Genomic DNA, 27,677 nt, shown 5'->3' on the forward strand with positions numbered 1-27,677 from the left:
CTGCCCTCCTCAATAGTATCCACAAAAACCATTTCCTCGTCACTATTGTCACTCGCCGATTCTACACTGAGATTTAATACTTTGCGCATCGCTTTCTTTTGTACACACACTCGCGCGAAATGTCCTTTTTTATCACATACATAACACGATGCATACAGCGCGGCGCAGTGCTCGCCGCCGGGGTACCGGCCGCCGCACGCGGGGCACACGCCGCGCGCCTCCCGCTGCTGCTCCTGCTGCTGGTAGCTCGCTGCGCCGCGGCCACGGCCGCCGCCACGCTGTCGCCTTCCGTTCGACCGGAACGAACCCCGTGCGGGTCGAGCGCCTCGGACGACACTCTTATCGTGAACCGCGTGCACTTGAACAACTTCCGGTGTCCTGTCTATACATAAACTTTCTTCTTTAGACATCTCTGCCGCCTGACATATATGTATCGCCTTGTTTAAAGTCAAGTCGTCCGTACGAAGAAGCCTGTCTCTTACAGTGTTGTCGATGATACCACATACAACTCTATCTCGTAACAAACTCTCTTGTAATTCATTAAATTCACATTGTTGACTCAATACTCGTAAGGCGGTCACATATAGATCAATATTTTCGCCGTCTTCTTGGTTGCGTGTAAAAAATTTAAATCTTCTTACCGTAATATTTGGCTTCGTGGCAAAATAAGTATCAAATTTTTTTAACAAACAATTGATATCATCATTCGTCTCGCCATCGTCAAAAGTGAAAGTTGTATAGACCTCGTATCCGGCCGGTCCTATGAGGTTAACCAACAAACTTGCCTGAACTTCCTTAGGTTCCTTACTAACTCCAGAAGCCTTCAGAAAAATCTCGAACATTTTCCGCCATTTTCGCCACGCTTCCGAGCGTGCAGCCGGACCACCATCAAGCGACAATTCCGCTGGAGGACGCGCGTGCTCCATATTTACGAATATAATTTACAATAAAATATACAATAAATTATATCAATTTTAAAAAAAATATTTGATATTTATGATAAAATATGAATTTTAAAACTATAAAATGAACGCACCGCTGTCACCATGTAGTGATACGCAAGCGAGTTGGTTAAACACTAATTTATTCATTGAAAGAATAAATAGAACAAATTATTACCGGCCAGTATTTACAAATTATTAGTGGCCAGTACGTGAACATAATATACTACAGAGACTTTGTACAAAAGTGGATTGCTTGGGTACCTCTGTCCCCTTCGTGTTTCAACCGTGAAGCAGTCGTGTTTGCATGGCTGTGTTTCGGTTTGAAGGGTGGGATATGCCGTGAATTTACTGGGTGCAGAGGAATAACACCTGAGTCCTCAGGAATGGCAACGTATGGGGGGTATCATGGGCGAAACAGTATACTCTGTTATGTCCACGGTACTGCTCATGTCTATAGGCGACGGTTACCACTTTCCATCAGGTGGGCCGTCAGCTTGTTTGCCATTCTAAGTTGTATAAAAAAAATTAAAACAACACATATATATATATATATATATAGCTCTTAAATGGCTATATATATATATATATATATATATATATATATATATATATATATATATATATAGCCATTTAAGAGCTATAAAATAGTGTTGTAAGCTGGTAACATTGAATCTCCAATTAATGGTAATAATATGTAAGTATATTAATGAAAAAACCTGTTATACATTCCTAATATAATATTAGTTTAGACCAGGGGTTCCTAAACTTATTTTGTCTACTGCCCACTTTGAGAATAAATTATTTTTTAGCGCCCCCATTTTTTTCACCTACTTAAAAACCACTATTACTTCAAGATCACGAAATCACCTCCCAAGCCTCTATACAACGCGCCCATTTTTTTTCTAGGTCTCTTACCGCCCCCTATAGGCGTGCAGCGCCCACAAGGGGGCGTTATCGTCCAGTTTGCGAAAGGCTAGTTTAGACCATCGTTACAACCGTCCATTTTTCATCCCACTGTTGGACATAGTCTCTCTTCATAATAGAACACTTTTTTAATGGATGATAATGGAATGGTAACCTCGCCCGCGCTAACGGTATACGCTGACGAGCATTAGCGAGGGAAAATAGGTGAGAATGAAAAAGCAGGTCAGTTAGCCCATCGTAAAAAATATCCCGGGGATCCAGAACATTGGTTTCCAGGGGGGACCACGTGAAGATCGACCTAATAGGTTATATTGCTAGCAATGGCACTGGTAGTCCACATTACTAACAATTTCTCCCCCCCCCCCACCCTTCCCCTGAATCTAATATTATATAAGGTATATTGTAATAAAGCCTGTTCTGTCCCTGTTATTACCAATACCTCCCTCCCCCCCGCAGAAACAAGGGACTGAGATCCCCAAGCAGATGACTTGATATATCAATGGCTATAGCCAGAAAGGATGTATGTGTAAGATGACTGCATACAGAAGAGACGAAAAACAGGATTAGGGGAGAAAAATAATGATTATCCATCAGTCAAGTTTCATATCAAAGTAATATGTACATAACAGTATACTCTGTTATGTCCATGGTACTGCTCATGTCTATAGGGGACGGTTACCACTTTCCAACAGGTGGGCCGTCAGCTTGTTTGCCATTCTAAGTTGCATAAAAAAATATATACATGTATGTAATTTTTTCTTTTAACATTTTTTATCTGTGCCCACCAAGTGGAGTTCACGGCCACAGATAACCGAAATGGAATAAACAGTGATTGAAGCATGACCTGTGAGTGATAAACTTCTACATATGTTCTACTTTCTAGTAGGACTGGGTAATATATAGTAATAACCAGAACTAATCACCAGAGGGAGACTTTGTACAAAAATCGATTGCTTGGGCACCCCTGTCCCATTCGTGTTTCAACCGTGAAGCAGTTGTGTTTGCATGGCTGTGTTTCGGTTTGAAAGGTGGGATATGGTGTGAATTTACTGGGTGCAGAGGAAAAACATTTTATTATCAATACATATAAAAAAATCATATATATATATATATATATATATATATATATATATATATATATATATAAAATAATATCAATCAAAAAACTCGAAAAGACTCTCTAGAATCTCTCTCTCTCTCTCTTTAAATCTTTATAAATGTTATAAAATAACCAATCGGTCGAATTGGCTGAAACATTTTTTATTGCATGTATCTAATGATTTTTGAAAATTCTGTACACTTGAGCAAAAATGGGTTGGACGCTAATTATGAATAAAAGGAATGGGTTTTGCTTTGTAACAAGCCCTATTATTGCTCTACAAAGGTAAATGGCAACTGTAAATGTTACAAAATTAAAATGAAAGCACTAAATAATAATTACAAGTGTGATAAGAGAGAAAAGTATAAACTAAAAGATCATATAGTTATGAAAGATCAAAAAGAAGAGTATTGTGTTGTGGTTCCACCATTTGGAATTGTTAATAATAGGGAAGTTAGTCCCCATTGCTATCAATACACCCTATCAGGTCGACCTACACAAGGTTGCCATTGGAAACTATATGACTAATTTACTGTTGAATTCATCACTACGGACAAACTGACCTGCCTTCTCATCCTCACCTGTCCTCCCTCACTAGTACCCCGACAATGTATACCGATAGGGTAGGCAGGGATACCATGCCATTTTCACCCATTAAAAAAAAAGCCCACCTGTATCATAATTTCTTTTGGTCGATACATTTATTTAAATCATTAAAAAAAAAACTTCCTTTAACTGTAGGTGTTATTTCAATAAGCAGATAAGCCAAGATAGTTTACCCAAGGGAAAAAAAGATAGTTGTTTTTCAACTTTTGGTATGATTACTAAACAGTTAATACAATGTATGTATGTATGTATGTATGTATGTAATGTATGTTTACTCAAACATGACAGGTGTAGAAAAATACATTTATAAATTTTAGTCAAAACAACAAGTAGATAAACATTATTATTATTATTTTTTTATACCACTGAGGTGGCAAACAAGCATACGGTCCACCTGATGGTAAGCGATCACTGTAGCCTATGAACACCTGCAATATCAGAGGTATTACGCGCGCGTCGCCGATCCTGAAGAAACCTCTTTACCCTCCTTTTGAAGAACCCCATGCTGTAGTCTCTTGGGAAAACCTCGGCAGGGAGCTCATTCCACAACCTGAGTGTTCGTGGGAGGAAACATCTCTGAAACCGCGCAGTACGCGACCATTGAGGCTGTAGGACATGAGGATGAACTCCCTGTCGATGGCGAGCCGTACGATGGTAGAAAGTGGCTGTGGGTATCATATTGAACAATTCCTCTGAGCACAATCCATTGTACAGGCGGTAGAACACGCAGAGTGAGGCAAAATCGCTTCTAAGATTTAAGGGTTCGATACCGCCTGTGAGCCTAGGATCATCGACAATTCAATAGTATACTTTTCATCACGCTACAATCAATAGGAGCAGAGCAGTGAAGGGAAATGTTAAAAATGTCCACCTATGCAACTCCTGGATGAGCCGCTAGTAATAAATAGATAAGATACTCTATTATTTCCTAAATAAGGTTCAAACTCCATAGTGCATTTCTCAAATCATAAAAAAGGGCATGATGACAAATGCAACAATAATTAACCATGATAATTTCGAAGGAAAACCATATACAGATAGGCATAGTGGGATATTTCCTTAGCATTGTTAAAACTCGAAACTAACAATTCCTTTCCTTAAAAAAAAAATAGAAGTTTTGTTCATACTGATCTTTGATGACTTTTCTACAGAATCCCTAGGTTCCATGGAAGAAGAGAGATTATTAGTAATGGGAATGTGCAGTCCCACTGCTAGCAATATACCTTATCAGGTCGACCTCCACACAGTGCCCCCTAGAAACTGTGTTAGTTAATTCTTTGTGAATTCACTATGGACCAACTGACCTGATTTCATCCTCACTTACTTACACTGGTGCCCTTTCATTAAATACTAATAGCGAATGTATTGTATTTTTTTTTTAATAGATGATAATGGAATGATAACCCCACATGCATGGGGGGGAAAGGGATTGTTAGTAATGGAGACTGAGAATCCCATTGCTAGCAATATACCCAACCAGGTCGATCTCCTCGCGGTTCTCCCTGGAAACTATCATGGTTAATTCCTGATGAATTCATCATGATGGGCTAACTGGTCTGTTTTCATTCTCATCTATCACCCTTTTCTAGTGCTCCGTCAGTGTATCCCGTTAGCACAGGCGGGGATACCATACCATTTTCACCCATCAAAAAAAAACCCCATTTGGGTTAACAGTATACACTGGCAGGGCACCAGTGAGGGATGATAAGTGAGAATGAAAAGACATGTCAGTCTATCATGATAGAAATCCTCAGAATGGTGAGGTCGCTCCGTGAGGCCTATGAAGATCCCAGGAAGCTTCTGTGCTTCTGGGCGGAGCTAGGTTGGCTGTACTAGCCACGACTCATATGCACAACGGCCCAAATGAGAGGCTAAGCGCGGAAAATAGAGTCCTATTTACATTACATTTAGCCTACCATGATGAATACACTTGGAATTCAGTACAATGCAGGCAGTTTACAATTTTATTATCGCTCATAAAAAAATTATTCCACATAACCCACTTTAGGAAACACTAGTTTACAAAATAGTACCACAATATTGACATTAGACTTAAGATGTTTTTTATCAAACTAAGGCAACTTAAAAATAACATGAGTAACATAATATTATAACCTACATGAATTATAGGTTATGTATTATCTATGTTGTATAATGAGGCACAATCAATTATAACAAAATTCTTTAGCTGCTTTTTCATTTTATACTGTATTTTTTTTTTTTTTTGACAAAGGACACATCTAGATGTTTACTAAATAGGTTAAAAAAAGATTAAATCACATGTAAGAACATATATGTAACATGTTGAGCTTGTGGTATGAATAATTTTTCAAACATTGGTAAATTGGGTAGGATATTATATTTATATTAGAGTGATTAAAGAACTAAACAGATACGCCTAGAGACAAACGTTTGTGGAAACAAGTTTGATGAAATTATTATTATAGCATATGGTAATTTTTTTGAAATTATGCTGTAAATAAACTATTTCTTTAATAAATACAAGTTGATTCATATCAAGTAGCCCAATTTCATATTTATAATTGTGTTAAAAACAATGAACATATGTTCAACTGTGCGCTATTTATTTATGACCACTCACCTGCCAAGGGTTGACTTTTGGTATGGGCGCCTCCACAAACTTCTTTGGCTGCGCCTCCTCTGCCTGCTGCTGCTGTTCTGCAGTCGGCTGAGGCTCGGAGTGAGGCTGCGGCACCTTGTGGGGTCGCGGAGGGGCTCTCCTTTCACGTTCCCTCCTGCTCTTCCCTGGACGCCGCCCGTGCGATATTACCGGCACGAAACCCTCCTCCTCCTCATCGTGGCGTGGCGGAGCGTCCGCCACTTCTTCTGATGCCTCAATGTTTTCTTTATTGCTATCACCACCTCTAAAATTTAATACCGACGCGTAAGAGGGCCCGGCCCCCTCGGACGATACGCGAGCGGCCATGCCGTCACCACCTCGTTATGTAAGCGGGGCGCGCGCTCCGCGCCGACGGTCACGAGCGCGCGACCATGCTCCTCAGCACGGCATCGTGCCGACCTAACCCAAGTAATGGAGAACGACAGACCGATACGCACCAAGCCAAGCCTGAGCGATTATAGACCGACGGATACAAATAACGAACGCGATGTGACGCGGAAGGAACGAAAAATATAGGAACACCACTTGGGGCACACCGGAGTGACCCTGTCTGAACAGTATTTACATCAAAAAAATCCACTTCCGTCGTACAATTCCACCTTTATTTGCACACTAGACGGTCCGTATGCACGTTATTTGTCAATCTCATGTACAATACACTTTGAAATTGGTTTTTATGGCCTGAAAATCACTATAGAAACATATTTTGTTCACTATTCTCACATGTGGTCGGACGCCCAAAAAGGGATTTTTCCGCAACACACACGGAACTCGCAGAAGGCTGTGACTTCTAATTTTACACGACAGATATTTTGACGATAGAGGGCGCTAAAACATCACTGACAGCAGATACGTTCAAATTCACATAATAACTATTATGTAAATATTAAATATAAAACAGATTTTTTAAGGGTAAAACTACAAAAATTTAAGAAATCATAAAAAAAGGACTTAAATTACCTAATGTTGGGTTTTAATACTGTCTCAGTACATAATTGTAATTCATGTAAACGAATATTACTAATTTAGTACACATGAACGCAACTATAATGATAAATCACATTCATTCTGCGATTCGCAATGTTTGTTTACGAATCTTGTTAACAGCAATCAAAAGTTGCGTAATAATACGAAATATGTACTTAAAATTATTATTATTTATTTATGATTATTTTACATTTAAATCATATTTCATAAAGTATTATGAGAATTTTCTAGTATTTGTCAAAATTATAATATTCACAAAATAATTGCTATGAAACGGACAATGAGCCCTCTCATAACTTTATCGATTCAAAGATTTTAATTATATTTAGGTCTTGATTACAATTTACGATTTAGTTTTATGAAAATCAACAATTTGGACATTTATTTATATCATGCTTATTTAAAATATGTTTGATTTGCAGATTAATAATATAATAAAATTTATTTACTAAAAGATTTTGAAAATCGCCAAGGCCAGTTTAAAGTGTCAGAAAAATAGAAGATACAGAATCTTTGAGTCCATAGCGTAATTTTATATTTTTTTGTGACATTTTCTATTTACTACTCCAATATCTTTATTTTTATCCTACAAGTAGATACCTACCTAGGTACAATTTGTATTTTATAAAGATTTTTTAATTGTCTGCTTCTAAATTGTGTACCTTTTATATGTATGAAACTATCTACGGAAGACTATCTATTTTTGTTTTAAATGCGGCATAAAATGTGTGTTTGCAGAAGTTATTTAATTCAGGATATTAGATGAATCACTACATACTTATTTAAATATATCTGCTTAGCGTTTGAGATCAGGTTCATAATCATTATCATTTTCAAATTAAAGTTTGTCTTCTACGGAACATTCTCATATTTTGTCATTTTTCTCTCATATTTCAATCGATCCTAAGGCGTTTACTTCCTGTGATTTCCTGCAAAAGTTTTATGGCAGTCACTCTATCTGCTTGCGTTTGCTTATACCGGGTCACCATATGATAATCGTTTTCCCCCATAGGTCACGTGCATATTTGGTACTTTGCATCTTGTACGGTACTTTATAGAATATTGCTCATTAATAGAATTCGTCGTCTGTCCTCTTAATGGTAATCTTGATCTTGAGAGTTACTTGTTTAGAAGCAATAATGATATGAGGCAGTGTTTATGCAATTTAGATATCATTGACTCCGATGTATAAACTAAAGATTCTTAAGTCACGTGTTTGCTAATTTCACAAATTTTTATTGTATCTTTTCCAAACCAGAGTTTAAAACTTCTGGTAATATGTATCAGGAATATAACAAACGAAGGTAGTCCTCATCTTACATCTTTCTGTTCTTAGATCGGTTTTCTAGTGGATTGACTTGGACACTCTAATAGTGTAGTACGTTATAAATTAACTATGAATAAAACATTTTACTTTGTGCTGTATGTTTATTTTTCTAATTTATGTACACTCCGGATTAGTTGCGCAATACATACTCAAGAAATTTCTACAGTTTCTACAATAGTGGTATACAACTTTACATGATCTCAAAATATACGACAAAGGCGCGCAAGTCCAACAGCATACATAAAATTATTGCACAAATATGGGTACACATAGTTACTTTACTCGTTACTACGGTCATACCTGTATACCCACAGTTAGGACAATTAGGACAAACTACGAGCATTGATGCGAACCCAAAATGATGCACTCTGGGAAGAGGGGATGGTATACTGTCTAGAAAAATATCAAACGAAACATAATTTGGCGGCGGAGTGCGTTCAACAAAAGACGGTGAAGGAATAAAGGTTCCAACGATACTTGGACGTCTTCTAAAAGCTATTTGTCTTAATACAAATGAATAAGAAGGTGGAGTGTTTTAGTTGTGTCCTCACAAACTTGCAGTTGATTTTCGCCAAAGTTACGAGATAATGACGATGAAATACTGACTGTCTCTAGAGTTTCTACATTAGTTGATCATGTAACTTCCACGTTATGTAAAATACGAGTACATTTTTTCTGTGGATTGACCTGGCTCTTTATCATTTTGTGATTTAATATGTATATTACTACCCTGATCACGACTGTAGTTTGGAGCTTCGTTTTCTTTCATTTTACCTGTTTAAAATGATTAAAACTTTCAAAAATATATAAATATTTGAAATGTCAAAAGTAAATGTATAGTTTTCAAACCTCAGATGAAGAATAGTCATCTGGAATGACAATTCATTAGGCATCAACTTTTCAATTTATTAGGCATTTTAAAAGAAAAACTTTGCCACATTTATTTAGAAAACAAAAATTATAAAGCCTACTCACATGCTTCCCTTCCAGAATTTACTGAAATACTTCTCAGTAAATTTCAGTTAGGAAAAGAAAATATTTTATATATGTAAATAAAATATAATATGATATTTTGGCATAATAAAAATGTAGGAAAAAAGAAGTGTAATGGCCTTTTTATAATTTTATTTAATCAGGTTACAATTTATTAAATGGCAACTGTCCTTTAGCACTGTCAAAGTTTTTTCGAACGTTTCCGGTCTTTTATTTCCTCCGTGGCATGGCGGATGGTCTTTACCGCCGCTTATAGTGTTTTTTTGGAGGATTATAGTCGCTGATATAGCGAAATGGTAAGTTTATGCTGAAAAGATGTGCATAATTTCGTTAATTATTGTGCAGTGGTCAAATTATTACAAGTGTTCGTGTTTACTATGTTCTGTTGAAGTGTGGTGAATGCTCCCACGTGTTTGGTAACAATTCCACAAAAGATAGGCATTTATTTCTTTAAAATCGAATAATTTATTATTAAATCGGTACAAAGTAAAATTGATTTTCTTAATAAATCGATTTTTTGGTCAGACTAACAATTTTTCATGTTCTGTTTTAGGATCTTATTCCTAAAAATCATACCTTGCATTTTTCCTATTTTATAATGAATAGCTGGAAATATGGTATAAGAAATTAATCCTATGGTCTCTGTAACATTTACAGATTATTATTTATATGTGTTTTCTTATTGTTTCTGATTTAACATAACATTTTGAGGTTAGGTTAATGAAATCATGTCTTATTTTCTCTCATTTTTTTTAAGCAGACTAGTACTCGGTATCCATTCTGAGGCTTCTAAGGGCGCTTTATCTGTAATTTTGAAATAAATGCTTACTTAAATGTTATTCATTTCTTAATTTGTTTATTTCATAATTCTTTGCTTTGCACAGTAATTATATAAAATACAGTGCATGTTACTTACTCATAGTATAACTTTCTGTAGGTAAAAACATTTTTAAAATTAGTTAATTATTTTTTGAGTTTATTCTTAAAAATATGTTCATTATAATATAGTGAACACTATATAAGCAACATTCTTTATATTTTATTCTACTCAGCTTAGTAAAAAAAAATAAGTAAAAATATTTTCCAAATGTTAAAGTATTTTTATACTCCTTTTTCCCCTATAAGCAACTTTTCCCAATAAGAAGCTTTTTTATTGAAACTGGTTCAAACGAGTTGCTTATATATAGTGTTTACTGTATTAGTTTAGATGTGTACCCCAAACTCTTCCTGGTTTCACCTTGCATGGGCCTCCAGGTACTGGAAGGGGGAAATTATTCAGTTCCCATAGGAAACATTGTTTGTTTATATTGACTTGCAATGTGTCGACTTGTGGAACACAATTGATAACATTTGCTGTCCAGTAAATAAGGTTGTTACTTTAACAGATTTCCTAGGTTTTGATTTTAGATTTCATGTGGCGTAATAGACTACTTCTTATTACATGGCTGTCATATGTGGTGATTAAGGCAATTTAATGGTCAAGGGATGGGCAGCAATGCCCCTCTTGAAACATCACCACAGCAAAACTACATTTGCCAAACCATCTGCAAAGCATGGCAACTACTGACAAAACCTCTCAATGATAAAGGCAGTCCATGATGGAGGTTTATGATCAGTAGTGGACAGCAAATGGCTGATGTGATGATGAATTTAAAAACAAACTTGGAACATTAGTATAAGTATTCTGGGCTGTCTCATTCAAATTTTTCTTGCTTAGTTTCTTCTATCACTGAATGATGACTTGCTAAATCTAAATTGACCATCAAGAATGTTTTTAACATGTTTACACCGGGCCGACTTTAATGTTCAATAAATAAATGTAAAATTTTCATTATTTCTAATAGCACAATAGAATACATGGTAGTCTGTCTTTTCTGGTGGCACATACCACCGGTGGTGACAGAGAAAGACAGTCTAGTGCGGGCCACTGGTGGTATGTGCCACCAGATAAGATGATCTAGTGTGTACCGCCGGTGGTACGCACCGTCCAATGAGACAATCTAGCACCACCGTTGGCCCGTGCCGGCATGAACGTGTTAAAGGAACATCAACAGCATATTGCATTATAACACATATAACAAACATTAAATATAATACAATATTAATGTACATGCCTATTATAGGTATTCACAGCATTTGCTTTAACATAATTATACAGTAACAGGAATTAACAACAATTATAATGAATTAAATAACACTAGACTATAAATATTTTTATTAGAATGATTTAGTAATGATTACTACAAAGAATTATAAATCAATTGAGAATGATTATAAATTTTTTGTTTTATAAAATAATTAATATTTGTGTTGCGTTGAAATCAAAGAGCTGCATGTGAACCGTAAAGCAGTTGTGTTTGCATGGCTGTGTTTCGGTTTGAAGGGTGGGTTATTGCAGTGAATTTACAGGGTACAGAGGAATAACACCTGAGTCCTCAGGAATGGCAACGCATGGGTGGTATCATGGGCAAAACAGTATATTCTGTTATGTCCATGGTATTGCTCATGTCTATAGGCGATGGTTACCACTTTCCATCAGGTGGACTGTCAGCATGTTTGCCATTCTAAGTTGTATAAAAAAAAATGTTACTCGCGTTCCGCAGATTGCCGACCACAGGCCTAAACCGCTTCTTTCCATTGCAGAGTTTATCAGTAGCCCGACCTCTCGTGTCGGTGTATTCGGAGAAGAGCGAGGTGGTGCCCGGGGCGTCTCTGCCCCTGCCCTTCGTGTTCAAGGCGCCCATCCGCCCGGACATCGTCAATGATGTCCACATCTCTATATCTAAGAATTCCCGCCAGCCATACTGCGTCAGCAAGGAGGCTGGTGAGTGTTCTCTATGTTAACCATTTGACACATATAACATTGTTTTAGCACATACCTGTCTTTTTTTTTAATGGATGACAATGATGTGGTAACCCCGCCTGCGCTAACGGGATACGCTGGCGGAGCACCAGTGAAGGATGATAGATGAGAATGAAAACATGCCAGTTAGCCCATCATGACGAATTCATCAAGAATTAACCATGATAGTATCCAGAGGGAACCGCGAGGAGGTCGACGTGGTTGGGTATATTGCTAGCAATGGGATTCTCAGTCTCCATTACTAACAATCCCTTTCCCCCTGATTTTTCTATTTGCGCGGTTGAAAAGACACTGTTGCGTGATTGCTTGAGAGAAACACTGTTACCATTTTGTATTACGTTCTTTTATACTAAGATTTGTAAGATTTTCAAAATATCGAAGATAAGGCTATAATTGCATCAACCGGGAGTTGTTATTTATGTCGCATCTAACGTCTAAAATCTCTTTGCTCCGCCATATCTGCAATGCCTATAGCTGCAGTCTCAACAGGTAGGTTTGTCAATACATTTCCTGCACTAAATGTCCACATTCAAAGAGCCCGTTTTGCTCCTGAGTGTCACTGCGGATTAGTGCTACATTGACGTAGTTATTTGGCGTTCCGGATCCACTCTGTAGTTGGTACGGGTGCATTATAACTACTACAAGTAATAACTATTTAATTTTTTTCTAAATCAAGCATACGGCCCACCTGATGGTAAGCGGTAACCGTAGCCTATGAATTCCTGCAATACCAGGGGTATTACGAGCTCGTTGCCGATCCTAAAGGATAAATTTACCCCCCCTATAAGAATCCCAGGATGTACTCTTGGAAAAATCTCGAAAGAACAAAACTTTTAACTATTTTTTTTTTAAATATAAACCTTGCCCCATGCTAATAGAACATGTTTTTCTATAATTATAAGCAAATTGTAGTCATTTGTTTTATAAGTACTTACTGTTGTTGGATTTACGTAGAATGTGCCTAAACAATTAATGATTGTCCTCAGGCCACCAAACCAGTGCCGAGTCCTGGGGTACGGGTCGCGCCGTAGCCCGTATACCGCGTGTGCGCGGTGGCGGTACTCATAGGTATGTGAATAAATGAATCATCGTCATCTCAGCCGTTATCTGTCCACTGTTGGACATAGACCTCCCCCATAGATTGCCACAAGGAACGGTCCTGAGCCACTATATTTGAGGTCGTCATTTCAACTAGCGTGGTGTCGTCCCAAACTGCATTTGCTTGTACAGGGCGCCTATCAAGAGGCTTCCCCATCGGTTGTCTGTTCTTCGAGCTATGTGACCAGCCCATTGCAACTTCAGCTTTGTTTGCACTTTGGGCTATGTAACCCACATAAATGAATTAATGATTCAGAACTAATAATATAACTAAAACTTTTTTTTTAATGGGTGATAATGGAATGGTAACCCCGCCCGCGCTATCGGTACACGTTGGCGGGGCACCAGCGAGGGATGGTAGGTGAAGATGAAAGCAGGTCAGTTTTTTTTTTAATCTTACTACAAATAGAAAGAATGATAAATAATTGTGATAATGCAAAGACAGGACCTGGAATTCAGCACTATGTTTTCCAATGGGGACAACGTGGACCGTCGGAGATGTGGTGAGTGCGAAAGCGAACCCATGTCTCCGACATATGGCATCTCGAGGGTATATCGTCTGGTTTTATGGTTATGGGGGATTTCCACAGTACCCATTCACCTCCCACAAGGTGTATAGGTCTGTATAAAGCATTTTCCAGATGTTAAAAAAAAGGGGACAACGTGGAGGTTGTGTTATAATGATAGCAATGGGAATGGGGTAGTCTGCGTTACTAACATGCCCCCCCCCATCCCCCCCAACCCCGCATGGTGGTCAACTTAACGTATATTGCTATCGATGATGTCTGTAAAGCTGATTACTAACTCCCCCTCCCCTCTGGTGGCAGGTCGGGACAGGGTGCGTTCGGCAACATGTGCCGCGGCGGGCGCATGTTTGCGCCGACCAAGCCGTGGCGCCGCTGGCACCGCCGCGTCAACCTGCGCCTGCGCCGCGCCGCCGTGGCGGCCGCCGTCGCCGCCGCCGGCGTGCCCGCGCTCGTGCAGGCCCGCGGTACGTAACCTTCATTCAATAGTGTTTGTGTGAAAATATAATAAACATACATATTTCTTTACATCCTCGCCAACTTCAAAACAGTGTATGACTTACAATATAATTTACATATATGTCAAATTTAATTCAAATCCATTCAATATTTTTTGCATGAAGATATAATAAACATATTTCTACACATCCTCGCGAATTTATGCATTTATAATGCTGTTTCAATGAGGGAGATTGACGGAGAGTAAAACATACAAGTTGATTTATGTGGCAGAGGACACATACTTTTGCCTTTTCCGTGCTGATGTCCATTGTGAGAGTACTCCTTGATCCATATTTACAGCTCCATAGTCACTCCACAGTCGCCATGCCATGAGTGAGGTTTTTTTTAATAAATAATAATGAAATGGTAACCCCGTCCGGCTATCGGTATACCGGTGAGGGATGATGGGTGAGGATGAAGTCTGATCAGGCCCACTCAGCAACAAATCTCACTGAAAATGTTCTGGGACAGGCCACGTAATCGACAAGGTGCCGGAGATGCCCCTGGTGGTGTCTGATAAGGTGCAGGAGATCAACAAGACCAAGCAGGCCGTCATTTTCCTAAGGCGCATCAAGGCCTGGTCCGATGTCCTCAAGGTGGGTAGCAACAAATGTATCTTAGAATTTACTGTAAACTCATCAGCTTATGTTATTTCACATATCAAATTCGAAAAAAAAAATTGTAAAAAATACATTCCTATAGGTAATTATGTTTACATGACATGAGGTATTACTTAATTTATACGAATAATGTAGTTTTCCCGCCAAAATAAAGGCGTATGCAGAGCAAGACAAAATGTTTTCGATCTTGCTCACACTTCCGTCTTTTGCTTATAACGGTGTCTCGTTCACTGCATGTTATATCTGTTAAGACAAACAGTATCCTTAATCTATGACGTATAAAATTTTTATCTGTGGTAATGGAATGGTAACCCAACCCTATATACTATTTAGATTACAAATAAGAAAATTGGCAATAAAAGATTCTACTAAATGTATCACTACAACCGTATGGCCACAACTCAGTCTCACATTCTATACATATTCAAGGTGCTCTTGCTTATGATTTCTAGTGAGACGAGAGAAAATTCCATAACCAACAAACGGATTGGAGTAATTCCTTTCCTGTCATAGACAATGGAGTACAGTTGAAGTCCATCCTAATAGAATTTGGTAGCCATCATTCGTAGATATGAACTACACTGTGCATGTCACAAAACTATGGTGTTATGTTTCCATACCCTGTAATTTTACAGCCAAATACCTTTCAAACCCCGCGTGGTCCCGGCATAGCATAGGCCCCCATTCCTTTCCCGTAGGTGTCGTACGAGGCGACTAAGGGAGGGCGAGGGATAGGCAGCAAGCAGCGTCCCTCTTAAAACATCTCGGAAACCTAATTGCTGTTGCCAATCCGCCCCCCAAATGTAAAAGTATTTAATTTCTTTGCCTAATAGGTGTGATCTAGGCATAGGTAATATGGATATCATTACGATATTTATATTTTGGGTTTTTCTAGACGTTGATGGCGGAAAAAAGGTCGTCACCCATTTCGATATAGTCCATATCGGTCAGATATCTATATTCAAATATATTAAAAGTGATGAATTCATTAGTAATTAACCATGATAGTTTCCAGGGGAACCGCGAGGAGGTCGACTTGGGTAGGTATATTGCTAGCAATGGGATTCTCAGTCTCCATCACTAACAATCCCTTTCCCCCAAAACTCAGTGCTAGAATGAACAATAAAGAGTATCTATCTATCTAATTCCCCCAGGTGTACAAGTCCCAGCGCCTGCGCGCCGGTAAAGGTAAGATGCGCAATCGTAGACGCATCCAACGCAAAGGGCCTCTCATCATCTACTTTAAGGATCAGGTAAGAGTTGTCACCAGTGATCACATAAGTACAAAACTAACAAACCTCAATCATTTTTACACAATGTAATGCAACTACCTGATTGCTGTACTTTCCATACACGCCCTACGTCATCTCTTACGGGCGGTGATAGGTCGTCCCTCGAATTGGGGACCGGTACACAGCAGAGGTCGGTCGAAATCTGATTACATACATCATTTGTTGCAGTATCCAGCCGTTCATTTACCTTCCTAATGCTCCTTAAATATTGCGTCTAAATTGCGCCCACCATGTACCCTCTTGTATAGGCATTCCGTCGCCCGTATCCTATAGCGAAGACAGGATGCCTTAAATACTATACCGCAAACCAAAAAAAAATCTATCAAGTCAATTGCTGATCCTCAAATTAGGATTCCCCGTCTTATGAGGAACCGATCCGAGGACACAACCCAGGACATTGAGACATGAATCAATTCAGAAAAAAATGTTTTCTGAATTAGCAGAAATGTGATTGAGGATGGGTCAGGATCGGCAACGTGCACATGTCACCCCTAGTTTTGCAGTTGTCTATATGCTATAGTGACCGTTTACCATCATACTGTCTGTGTATGCTTATTTGCTACCTTCGTGGTATAAAAAAAATATAGTATTAAATCCGCCTTTTGTAACAAATTGTTTTGTAATGTGGTCAATAAAGAATAAATTAGTAAGAGTAAGAGCCTTTTTTGTGGATAGAATTTGTTTTTACTGTTAGCTTTTGTAATGTCTATGTATGTCACTAAATAAATTATTTTTCTTTCTTGCTTTCAAATAAATAAAATTCTTGTAATAAAGTTTACTTAAATATAACCAATTAATATAATAATAGTTACTTAATATTGTAATATTTTCAAAATGGCCGCCGCCACAAGATGGCGGATGATGTATTTTCTGTCAGCTCTCTGAATATTTACTTATGTTTTATACCCATATTCAGGGGAGATTAATAAAAATATAAAAGTGACAAAAAAAATGAAACAATTTAAAGAGTAGGGAGCAATATAATAAATACATGATTTTAAAACGGTCGCAACGACAAGATGGCGGATTTCATTATAAAGAAAAACTTTTTTTTGAATACCTCTAGTACTGTAAGATAGAAAAATATTTATTCGGCGTTTTATATTACACCTACTTGAGTGAATACCGAACAGGATTCCGTACATCATATGTTCTAATATTTGGCAGCGAAAAAGTAAGAAGTCTATCATTATCAGGTTGACTGTACCAATTGCCATCCTCATAGCAAACCTCTTCTCCAGGGTTTGACCCGCGCTTTCCGCAACATCCCTGGCGTGGAACTGCTCCATGTGAACAAGCTCAACTTGCTGAAGCTGGCACCTGGAGGCCACGTCGGCCGCTTCATCATCTGGACCCAATCCGCTTTCGACAGGCTCGGTGAGTTCATAGCTTTTTCAACCGATTTCATAAGGGAGGTTCTGAATTCGGTTTTTTTCATGTTTGTTACCCAGAAAGCCTTACTCATTCTGTTAAATACAGCTTGAGTTACGAATGTCTGGGGTATATTAAATTTCCCAAAGGAAACAATAGCCGTAGCCACGAGCTGGCTAATGTGTCGACATGAGGAATACATTTTATCTTCTTAATTAAATCCCTTAATCCATCTTTTTCGATGTCGGATAATGAGGATGGGCCAACGACTGTATCCTGAACAAATCTATACACGATAGACAGTCGACGCTATCGACTATTAGTGTTTTTTTTTTATGGGTGAAAATGGTATGGTAACCCCGCCTGCGCTAACGGTATACGCTGGCGGAACACCAGTGAAGGGTGAAAGATGAGAATGAAAACAGGCCAGTTAGCCCATCGTGATGAATTCATCAGGAATTAACCATGATAGTTTCCAGGGAGAACCGCGAGGAGGTCGACCTGGTTGGGTATATTGCTAGCAATGGGGTTCTCAGTCACTAACATTCCCTTCCCCCCCCCCCCACCCCCCACCATTAGGTTGACACTCACGGGATATGAAGGGCTTATTCTATGTTGGTACCATATAGCTATTTGTATCTGATAGATAATTTGAAATTTGTTATTAATAAATTTTTCCTTATTTCACATTTTTGAAACCATACTCTGTGAATAGGCCACCCCCTTCCTTTTTTGTGAATGTTAGTAGTCAAAGGATGAGCAGCAGCATCCCTCTTAAAATATCTCCAGTCTCACTGTGATTGCTAATCTGCCTGTCTAATGTGGCAACTATTGGCAAAACTCCCAAAGGGAGAGGCTTATGTTCAACAGTGGACAGTTAAAGGACGATATTGTATTTGTAAAAGTATGCTAAATATCCTAACAGTATATTTTTTTTTTAATTTATTAAAGGCATACACAACAGGTTACAATCAATAACATTATAAACATTTATATAAAGATAATAGTTTGAACTAGATTGAGACCCAGACAGGTGTACACACAGCACGGTTAAAGCAGTCGGTAAACAGTGTTAAATTATAAAGTTATATAAAGAAAGCATATGAATGCGATAAATAACAATGAAGTAACAGTGAAGTACATGCAAATAATAGAAATACAAAAAATATGGACATGTCAAAGAGACTTGATGGCTGATTGTAAAATGCTTTTGAAGGTGTTTAGACCTGAGTTGAAGATATCAATTTGAGGACTGAAAATTTCATAATCAAGTGTGGTATTTTCACAATTATTTCAAAATTTTCAATGTTTTCCCCTTGACTATTTAAAAAGTTGTCTGCATCTTCATCGAATACATTATGACGAATAGATGCGGTTATGAGCAGGCCCTCTTGACAAGTGGCAAGCGAATTCGACCATGGAATCGACATAGCTAGAGAGTCCGTGAGATAGAATGAGATAGCAACGCCGGATGACTCATTCCAACTCACGGACTCGCTAGCAATGTCGATTCCATCGACAAATTCGCTTGCCACTTGTCTAAAAGGCCAGGTTCTAAGTAGCTTATATCCTTCTCCATCCCAAAAACTATATGTGTATCAAATTTCATGACATTTTGTTGAGCCATTGAGGTGCTAAAAGATAAACTCACATTAACATTTATAAGTAAGAATTTCACATGATCTGTGTAATTTCAGACGCTCTATTCGGCTCATGGAAGACCCCATCCAAGGAGAAGAAGAACTTCAACCTTCCGCAACCCAAGATGGCCAATACCGACTTGAGCCGCCTGCTGAAGTCTGATGAGATCAGGAAGGTGCTACGTGCACCCAAGTATGTATATATATTATAAGTTGATGAAAGAAAAACTTTATTTTTCCCCTCAATGAATAATACAGATTACACAAGTTATCACCAGAGGGCGCTACTCACACGAGTATTTTTTTTTTATTGGATGAAAATGGAGTGGTAACCCCGACTGCGCTAACGGGATACGCTGGCGGAGCACCAGTGAAGGGTGATAGATGAGAATGAAAACAGGCCAGTTAGCCCATCATGATGAATTCATCAGGAATTAATCATGATAGTTTCCAGAGGGAACCGCGCGGAGGTCGACCTGGTTGGGTATATTGTTAGCAATGGGATTCTCAGTCTCCATTACTAACAATCCCTTTCCCCCCATTATTTAGATATTACTATATATTACTGACTCCAGGCCAGTTAGCCCATCATGATGAATTCATCAGGAATTAATCATGATAGTTTCCAGAGGGAACCGCGCGGAGGTCGACCTGGTTGGATATATTGCTAGCAATGGGATTCTTAGTCCCCATTACTAACAACCCCCCCCCCCCCCCCAATACACAAGTAGTAGGGAAGATGATGTAACAAGTTAAATAAGTTTTTGGTTTTTAAAAAGAAGGTGCTTTTCAATCCTATTGGATTTTTTTGTTTGTTATTTCTTAATTTTGGTCATTTAATATTTTTTTTTTATCTTGAGCTAGAAGGACATATTTCTATGATGATACACTCTATCAGAGCATTGGGTTATGATAGCCATGATTACTCTATCACGTTGACGAATACTGAAACTGCCATCCAACACCATACACACCCATACATATAGCCATCATCAAATTATAACTCATCCAAATTGTTCACAGCAAACGAGTAGTACGCGCGACTAGGAAACTCAATCCTCTAACCAATACCCGCGCGATGCTGCGATTGAACCCATACTCGGCTGTGCTGAGAAGGAAGGCCGTGTTGGACCAGACCAGGATCAATAACCAGAGGGCGCTAGCGTTGGCCGAGAAGCGGGGAGTAAGTATTTATTTATACTATAACAGTAAACATTTATATTGAGCCTACTGGGCTGGCTGTGGGCAATATATTGCATATAAAACAAGCAATATATATATATATATATACATATATATATATACATACATACATATACATATATATATACATACATATATATATATACATATATATATATATATATATACATATATATATATATATTCTTTATTGCACTAAAACATACAGTAACAACGATAAGTTAATAACAATATTAGCAAAGGCGAACTTATCTCTAAAAGAGATCTCTTCCAGTCAACCTAACACAGTGGCATAGGAAGTAGTAGTGCTAAACAGAAATTAAAAGAAATATTTTAATCGCCATTTTAAGTTATGTAAATATATAATATACAATTTCTCATGATGATATTTTTTATCAGAGCATTGGGTTATGAAATCCATGATTACTAATCACGTTGACTATAACTGATTACACTCGTTACTCTTTAAAAACGAAAATACCTCGACCAACGCTAATTCCATCGAATATTTTAGATTAAACTGCCGGCCAGTGACCCCGCAGTGCGCGCGCAGAAACTGCGCGAGCGCAGAGCGAAAGATATCAAGGCAGCGGCCGCCAAACGACCCAAGAAGCCAGCGCCGAAGAAAACGCCACCGCCGCCACCAAAAAAGAAGGCAGAAAAAAAGGGCAAAGATGGCAAACCAGCAGTAAAAGTGGCGAAGCCCGCACCCAAAAAGTGATTTGGACTAAATAAAGTTATATAAAATTTTTATAATTGTTTCTTATTCCTTCCACATCAGTCCATGCGTTAGCAAATTATATGCAACATGAAATGGTATATTGTTTTTATTTATTATAGACGTAAAAGGCAGTTAAATAATGCTTATAAATAAATCTTCAGACAAACATTATGACAATATCTTATAATTAGGGTGACATGTATATAAAACAGTCATAATTATAGTGAATTATAGTGCTCCTTAAGAGCGAAGAACACAAAAGGAATGATAAAATAAAAACGGGAATCATATGGTTGCCTCCTTTCTTCTTATACAAATATAATTAGTAAATAAAGGATGAAAGATACAGCATCAGCTGAAATTTTTTTTAATTCATAGCACGTTGCTGTAAAGAAAATGTTATACGGCCGTATAACCCTACCAAATTTAGATATAACCTGCTTGCATACTGTCTACATAAACTGTGTCGAATATATAATCTAGTTATGTAAAATTTGTCATCAACAAATAATTCACATATTAACATTATAAAAAAAGTTATATAAAGCTAATTGTTTTGTATAGGTATACTGTGTTTTCTTACATCTTACGAAAAATTATAATGTACAACTCACAATAAATCGTCATAGTCGTAGAATACTGACGGATCTGACAAATATTAAATATATATATCCGTCAGTATTCTACAGCTATGACGAAATATTTATTGTATTCTATTCCTTCTATGTAATTTTTTGTTCTGGAATATTAGGATCTTTATAGTACAATAATTTGCTTTGACAAGTATATCAACTGGATTTAAGAAATATATACAAATATGTAAAAAATATAGTCTATCTATTATATACACACCTAACATCTACCTGCTATAAATATCATGAACAAATCCTTGTTCAATTCCTTTAATGTATTGATGACTAATTTATTTGTTCGAAATGTGGTACAAATGGTCTTAAATAATAATGAGCTATACATTTAACCTTATTCTACGCCGTGTTCTTAGATTAAACGTCAAAGTTACGTAGCTCTAACCTAACGTATGTCAGTTGGTTGTCATTCAATGATTGTACTGTCAAATATATCAATGTCAATAATTTAACCAAATTTCGTTCTTTTGCGAAAAGGCGGGAAACTCGAATAAGAACAAGCGGGTTTTTTAAATTTTTTTTATTAATTTATTAAAACTATCTCTATCAATTCTTATTATTTAATAAAATATTATATTTTCACTAAATTCAGCGACAGTAATATAATTAGCATTCATGGGGAAGCGCAGTTGTAGAAAAAGGAAAAAAAAAGATGACGATTCAGGTGATGTAGACCATGAACCTTGTAATGACAAGGATATATATTCGGAAGATACTTCTACTGACTCAGAATCTGAAATTGATAAGGCCGATAAGTATAAACCTTACTACGTCACAGATTATATTAGAAGATATCCCGAGGAATCCCCTGGGACAGAATTTGTTGTCTTTGTAGAATCCTCAGATAGTCAGAAAACCATTGGATCCAGAGACTTGCTCTCACTCTCCTCCTGTTTAAAACGATTTAATAAAGGGGTAACTTATCTTAGATCTATAAATAAATTCAAAATCGGAGTATACTTTCAAAAGCCAGACTTAGCCAATGCTTTTTTAAATAATAAAACTTTTTTAAATGACTACCATTTTAAGGCCAGTATTCCTGCTTCTTCAACAGAAGTTACAGGCGTTATTAGAAATGTACCTACAAATATATCTAATAAAAAAATATATACTATGATATCGAGTTCTAAGAAAATTATTGCTATTAAAAGAATTTTAAGAAAAAATACCTTGACTCATGGATATGTGTTACAGCCAACTCTAACCGTGACAATTACTTTTGCTGCATCTGTATTACCTGAATATCTGGATATTGGAGGTTGGCGCCACAATGTCACTCCATATATACCACCAGTTAAACAATGCTACCGGTGCTTGAGGTATGGACATTTAGCTAAATTCTGTAAGAATTCTGAGCGTTGCAGCATCTGCAAAGGTGAGCATAATTATAAAACTTGTACAACTGGAATGGAAAACGCTATTTGTGTACACTGCAATGGAAATCACACAAGTGTATCACCGCAATGCCCTGTTAAACAAAAGAAAATTGCTGAAAATAGATCTAAATTCAGACCTGCTTCTTTTGGAGATATACTTAGCACTGAAATATTTCCTAAACTGGGTAACAAACCTAAAAAAAATGTAGACCTAATTTCAATTCTAAATTCTGATAACAAGAGTTTATCACTTTTAATAGAAAGCATAATCAAACTTATTTCACTACATAACACAAAGAACACATCTATTAACACTAAAAGTGTTTTGAATGTGTTATATGATACTTTTGGTAATAGACCTATTTCACAAAATTCAATCGAGACCAATTAACTATCATACAGTGGAACGCTCAGAGCCTACTGAGCAATCGACATATTTTTACACAATTTTTAAATGAACATCATATTCACATTGCTCTCATCTCAGAAACTTGGCTAAAACCACATTACAAATTAAAAATTAAAGATTATTGTATAGAACGAAATGATTGTGGTAATAACCACAATGGAGTAGCGATTATTATACATAATAGTATTAGATATAAAAAACTTCACTCTTTTTTCGACAATTCTTTGCAAACTATAGCTATTAGTATTGAAGTTAATAATTCTTGGTATTCAGTTGCCAGTATTTACTGTCCTACCAATAGTACACCTAGTTTTACTAAAGCCAAATTTAAGTTCTTTTTGGAGTCTCTTCCTAAACCCACTATCATATCTGGAGATTTAAATGCACATCATACTATGTGGGGTTGTACCTCCACTAATACAAGAGGTAAAGACATTCTTGATTGTTTAGATGAATGTAATTTGGTACTATTAAATGATAAGCAAGTTACTACTGTTGGCTCTCATATTTGGAGACCCAATGGCCTTGATTTAACTATGGTATCCCCATCCATATCATTAAAATGCGAGTGGTCGGTTCATGATGATCCGTTAGGAAGTTATCACCTGCCGACTTTTACTAAAATAAACACAAAGAACTCTTCATCAACTCCGTCAGGTGAACAACATGCTCCTATAGATGAAGTTAATAAACTTTTGTTAAATCGTATAAACCTACGTCTCGTTAATTGGGATCTTTATTCTGAAACTGTTAATCAATTACTTTTGGATTTCGAGTATGATGTCAATGAACCCTTAAACAATTACAATAGATTCTGTAAAATTATTTTGACAGCTGTGGAACGTTCCGTTCCACGTAGGAACTTATCAAATAGCGGTGCAAATACTTCAAAGAGGCACAAACATATTGCAGTACCTTGGTGGAATAACAGGTGTGCGACAGCTGTCAATGATAGTAAAGCGGCTTACCTTAGGTTTAAACAAAATCCAACTCTCGATAATTACATAAATTTTAAAAGAGTTCAAGCTGTTAAAAAGTTAGTAATTAAGCAAGTAAGACAACAGGGGTGGCAGGAATTTTGTTCCAAATTTAATAGATTAACACCAATTTCCACTGTTTGGCAAAATATGAGAAAACTAAATTCAAAACATCGTCAAAATCATTTTAAAGATATATCATGGGTCAATGATTTTTTACGCAAATATACTCCTGATTTTGTACACTCACCTTTTGATGACAAACAGTTTAATTCTGTTAATTCATGCCCAAAATTTCTCACTGACCCATTCTCAATTGATGAAATATCCAGTGCAGTAAAATCTAGAAAAGATACAGCTAGTGGCCTTGATCGCTTAACATACAATATGTTTCGATTGCTGAATAAAATAAACCTTACTAAACTCTTACAAATTTTTAACGATTTATGGAAGGACTGTATTATCCCACCAGAATGGAAAATGGATTGTTTGATTCCAGTAATAAAACCCGGTAAAGATCCTACAAATTTCGACTCCTATAGACCTATAACATTGACGTCCTGTGCAGGCAAATTATTCGAACAATTAATTAAACAGCGTTTAGAGTTCTTTATTGAAAGTAATAGTATATTACCATCGAATCAATTTGGTTTTCGCCGTGGATATTCAGCGCGCGAAAGTTTAGCGAACTTCTATGTCGACCTTAGTACTGCTTTGAATAACGATGAATATGTTCTATCTGTTTTTTTAGATGTCGTAGGAGCTTTTAACAATGTAAATTTAACAGTTCTATCTTCGATTTTATCCTCATTTCTTCCAATGAAACTTATCGAATGGATTTATAATTTTCTTAGTAATAGAGAAGTGTATGTTAAAGTAAATAGTAAATTAATAGGACCTAGGTTAAGCTCTAAAGGAGTATGTCAAGGTGGTATTCTAAGCCCGCTACTATATATTTTATATATCTATAAACTTAATTCAATTTTAGGAAACAGTGTGAACAACTTGCAATTTGCCGATGATTTATTAATTTATATAAAAGGAAAGAATATTATTGATATGCAATTAGTGTTAAATGAGTCATTAAAAAGACTTGAGAAATATTTTTCTCTTCTTTCCCTCGATATTAGTTTAACCAAAAGTAAAGTAGTTGTTTTTCATCAAGTTCATAAATATGTTCCATTAATGAATATTATATATAATAATCAAACTCTTCCAACAGACTGTAGCGTTAAATTTCTGGGGGTAATTTTTCATCAAAATTTAAAATGGGATCTATACGTTGATTGCTTAGTAGATCGTGCTTTAAGAGCCACTAATATAATAAGATCTGTAATTGGTCGTAACTGGGGAGCTGATCCTAAAATTATCCTTTTACTTTACAAATCTCTTGTTAGAAGTAATTTTGATTACGCTTTCTTTTGTTATGCCTCAGAACATAAATTAGTAGAAAAACTCGAAAAAATTCAAAATATGAATTTAAGACTTATTTTAGGTGCTATGTATACTTCTCCAATTATCTCAATGCAAGTAGAATGTAATTTGCCTCCTATCCTTCTTCGTTTCGAATACCTAAAACTCAAATTTCTCTTCAAAGTTTTTTCAGTTTCCAATAACCCACTCATACTCAAATTATTAAATTGCCCCATTTCTATGTTTTTGAATAAAACTATTGTCAATGATTTGAATTTACGAGATGAATATAACATCTATAGTAGTAAGATACTTCCTTGTTATAATGGCCTTTATGAGAGTAAGTTCTGTAAAATCAAAATTGTTATACGTAAAGACATAAAAGAAAAGCACGATATGTATGAGACTTTATCAGAATTTATTGACTACAGGCAGATATATACAGATGGTTCCAAAAATGCACTTAGCACTTCAGTGGCTTTTTACGATTTGTCAAATAGATTTGGTCACGGTTATAAAATTTCAACTTTGGCTAGTATTTACACAGCAGAAGCAAAAGCTATATTTTTAGCATTAGAATACATAGAAAAACAGGTACTATATTCGAAATGGATTATAATTACAGATAGTATGAGTGTTCTTATGGCATTAAAAAATAACACATTCATTTCATCATCAAACTACTTAATTCAAGAAATTCGTAATAAATATTATCATCTCTGTACTATATATGGAAAAGATATTATCTTCATCTGGACCCCTTCACATATTGGAGTGTTTGGGAATGAACAAGTAGACACTTTGGCTAAAATTATTAATTCAAGTGCTGCTCGTGTTCAAGATTTACCCCTTTGTTACTCAGATTGTAGTATTGGAATACATAAAATCGTTACAACTAAATGGGAGGAGCATTGGACTCAAATATTACAGACTAAAGGCAAATGGTACCGCAAAATTAATTGGCGTATTGGAAAACCGTGGTTCTGCAAAGGAAAGGACACAAACAGAAAATTTTACACCAATATTTGTAGATTACGAATCGGCCACGGACATTTCAACGAACACCTGCACCGAATGGGCATGATCGCTTCCCCATCATGCACATGGTGTAACTCAAATACAGCCCAATCTCTACATCACCTTTTTTTTGATTGCTCTGAATTTGTCATTCAAAGACACATTATGTTTGACGAACTTAGGATTATCTTCAAAAAACCCGAAAATATCCCGCACTCAATCCCGCTTCTCTTAAGATTTCCTTCTTGTTTCAAAGCTATTTTCACTTATATTACTACAACATTCAAGGAGCTATAAGAATACTTTTATTGAATTGCAAGACAATGATTTTTTATAATTATTTATTTTTAATTTGATAAATCCACTGGTTTAAGAAAACTCAAGAAAAGATATTTATGAAAATGTACTTACCGGATTTGACAAATGAAATATTGAAGATTATGACAATAATTGAAGCGACATTAGAAAAATAAAATTCCAGACA

General features: G+C 36.6%; 2 protein-coding genes and 1 long non-coding RNA gene across 6 annotated transcripts in view; 1 reads left to right on the forward strand and 2 right to left on the reverse strand.

The window, feature by feature from the left end:
- LOC113520924 (la-related protein 1) overlaps positions 1-6,995 on the reverse strand; it is a 105,189-nt gene extending 98,194 nt beyond the window's left edge. For all 3 annotated transcript variants that reach the window (XM_031911861.2, XM_031911860.2, XM_052892470.1), the window contains exon 1: positions 6,176-6,995. In XM_031911861.2, the coding sequence (XP_031767721.2) occupies positions 6,176-6,520 (345 nt within the window). In that variant the 5' untranslated portion in view covers positions 6,521-6,995. The remainder of the gene's footprint in view (positions 1-6,175) is intronic.
- A 2,670-nt stretch (positions 6,996-9,665) lies between these two features.
- LOC113520898 (60S ribosomal protein L4) lies at positions 9,666-21,389 on the forward strand. The gene is made up of 10 exons (XM_026906316.3): positions 9,666-9,817; positions 12,165-12,345; positions 13,371-13,452; positions 14,310-14,473; positions 14,979-15,103; positions 16,282-16,380; positions 17,661-17,796; positions 19,488-19,623; positions 20,454-20,613; positions 21,148-21,389. Exons 1-10 carry the CDS (start codon positions 9,815-9,817, stop codon positions 21,352-21,354), a joined length of 1,293 nt encoding a protein of 430 aa, XP_026762117.1. The 5' UTR covers positions 9,666-9,814; the 3' UTR covers positions 21,355-21,389.
- Positions 21,390-22,506: 1,117 nt separating this feature from the next.
- LOC128200114 (uncharacterized) lies at positions 22,507-24,900 on the reverse strand. 2 transcript variants are annotated; one of them, XR_008252535.1, is made up of 3 exons: positions 24,504-24,900; positions 23,239-23,368; positions 22,507-22,891 (listed from the first exon to the last, which is right to left on the reverse strand). It is a non-coding gene; the product is annotated as an uncharacterized LOC128200114 (long non-coding RNA). The 2 variants fall into 2 exon arrangements; XR_008252534.1 differs by having other exon boundaries at positions 22,507-22,734; positions 23,171-23,368; positions 24,504-24,859.
- Positions 24,901-27,677: the final 2,777 nt, after the last annotated feature.

The sequence above is a fragment of the Galleria mellonella genome, unplaced genomic scaffold (assembly GCF_026898425.1).
Source record: "Galleria mellonella isolate WM207_F2 unplaced genomic scaffold, CSIRO_AGI_GalMel_v1 utg158, whole genome shotgun sequence".
NCBI lineage: Eukaryota > Metazoa > Arthropoda > Insecta > Lepidoptera > Pyralidae > Galleria > Galleria mellonella.

Coding starts and splice junctions, on each gene's coding strand:
- LOC113520898 (XM_026906316.3), top strand. Junction 15,104..16,281: donor CCTGGTCCGATGTCCTCAAG/GTGGGTAGCAAC, acceptor TAATTCCCCCAG/GTGTACAAGTCCCAGCGCCT. Junction 19,624..20,453: donor AAGGTGCTACGTGCACCCAA/GTATGTATATAT, acceptor AATTGTTCACAG/CAAACGAGTAGTACGCGCGA.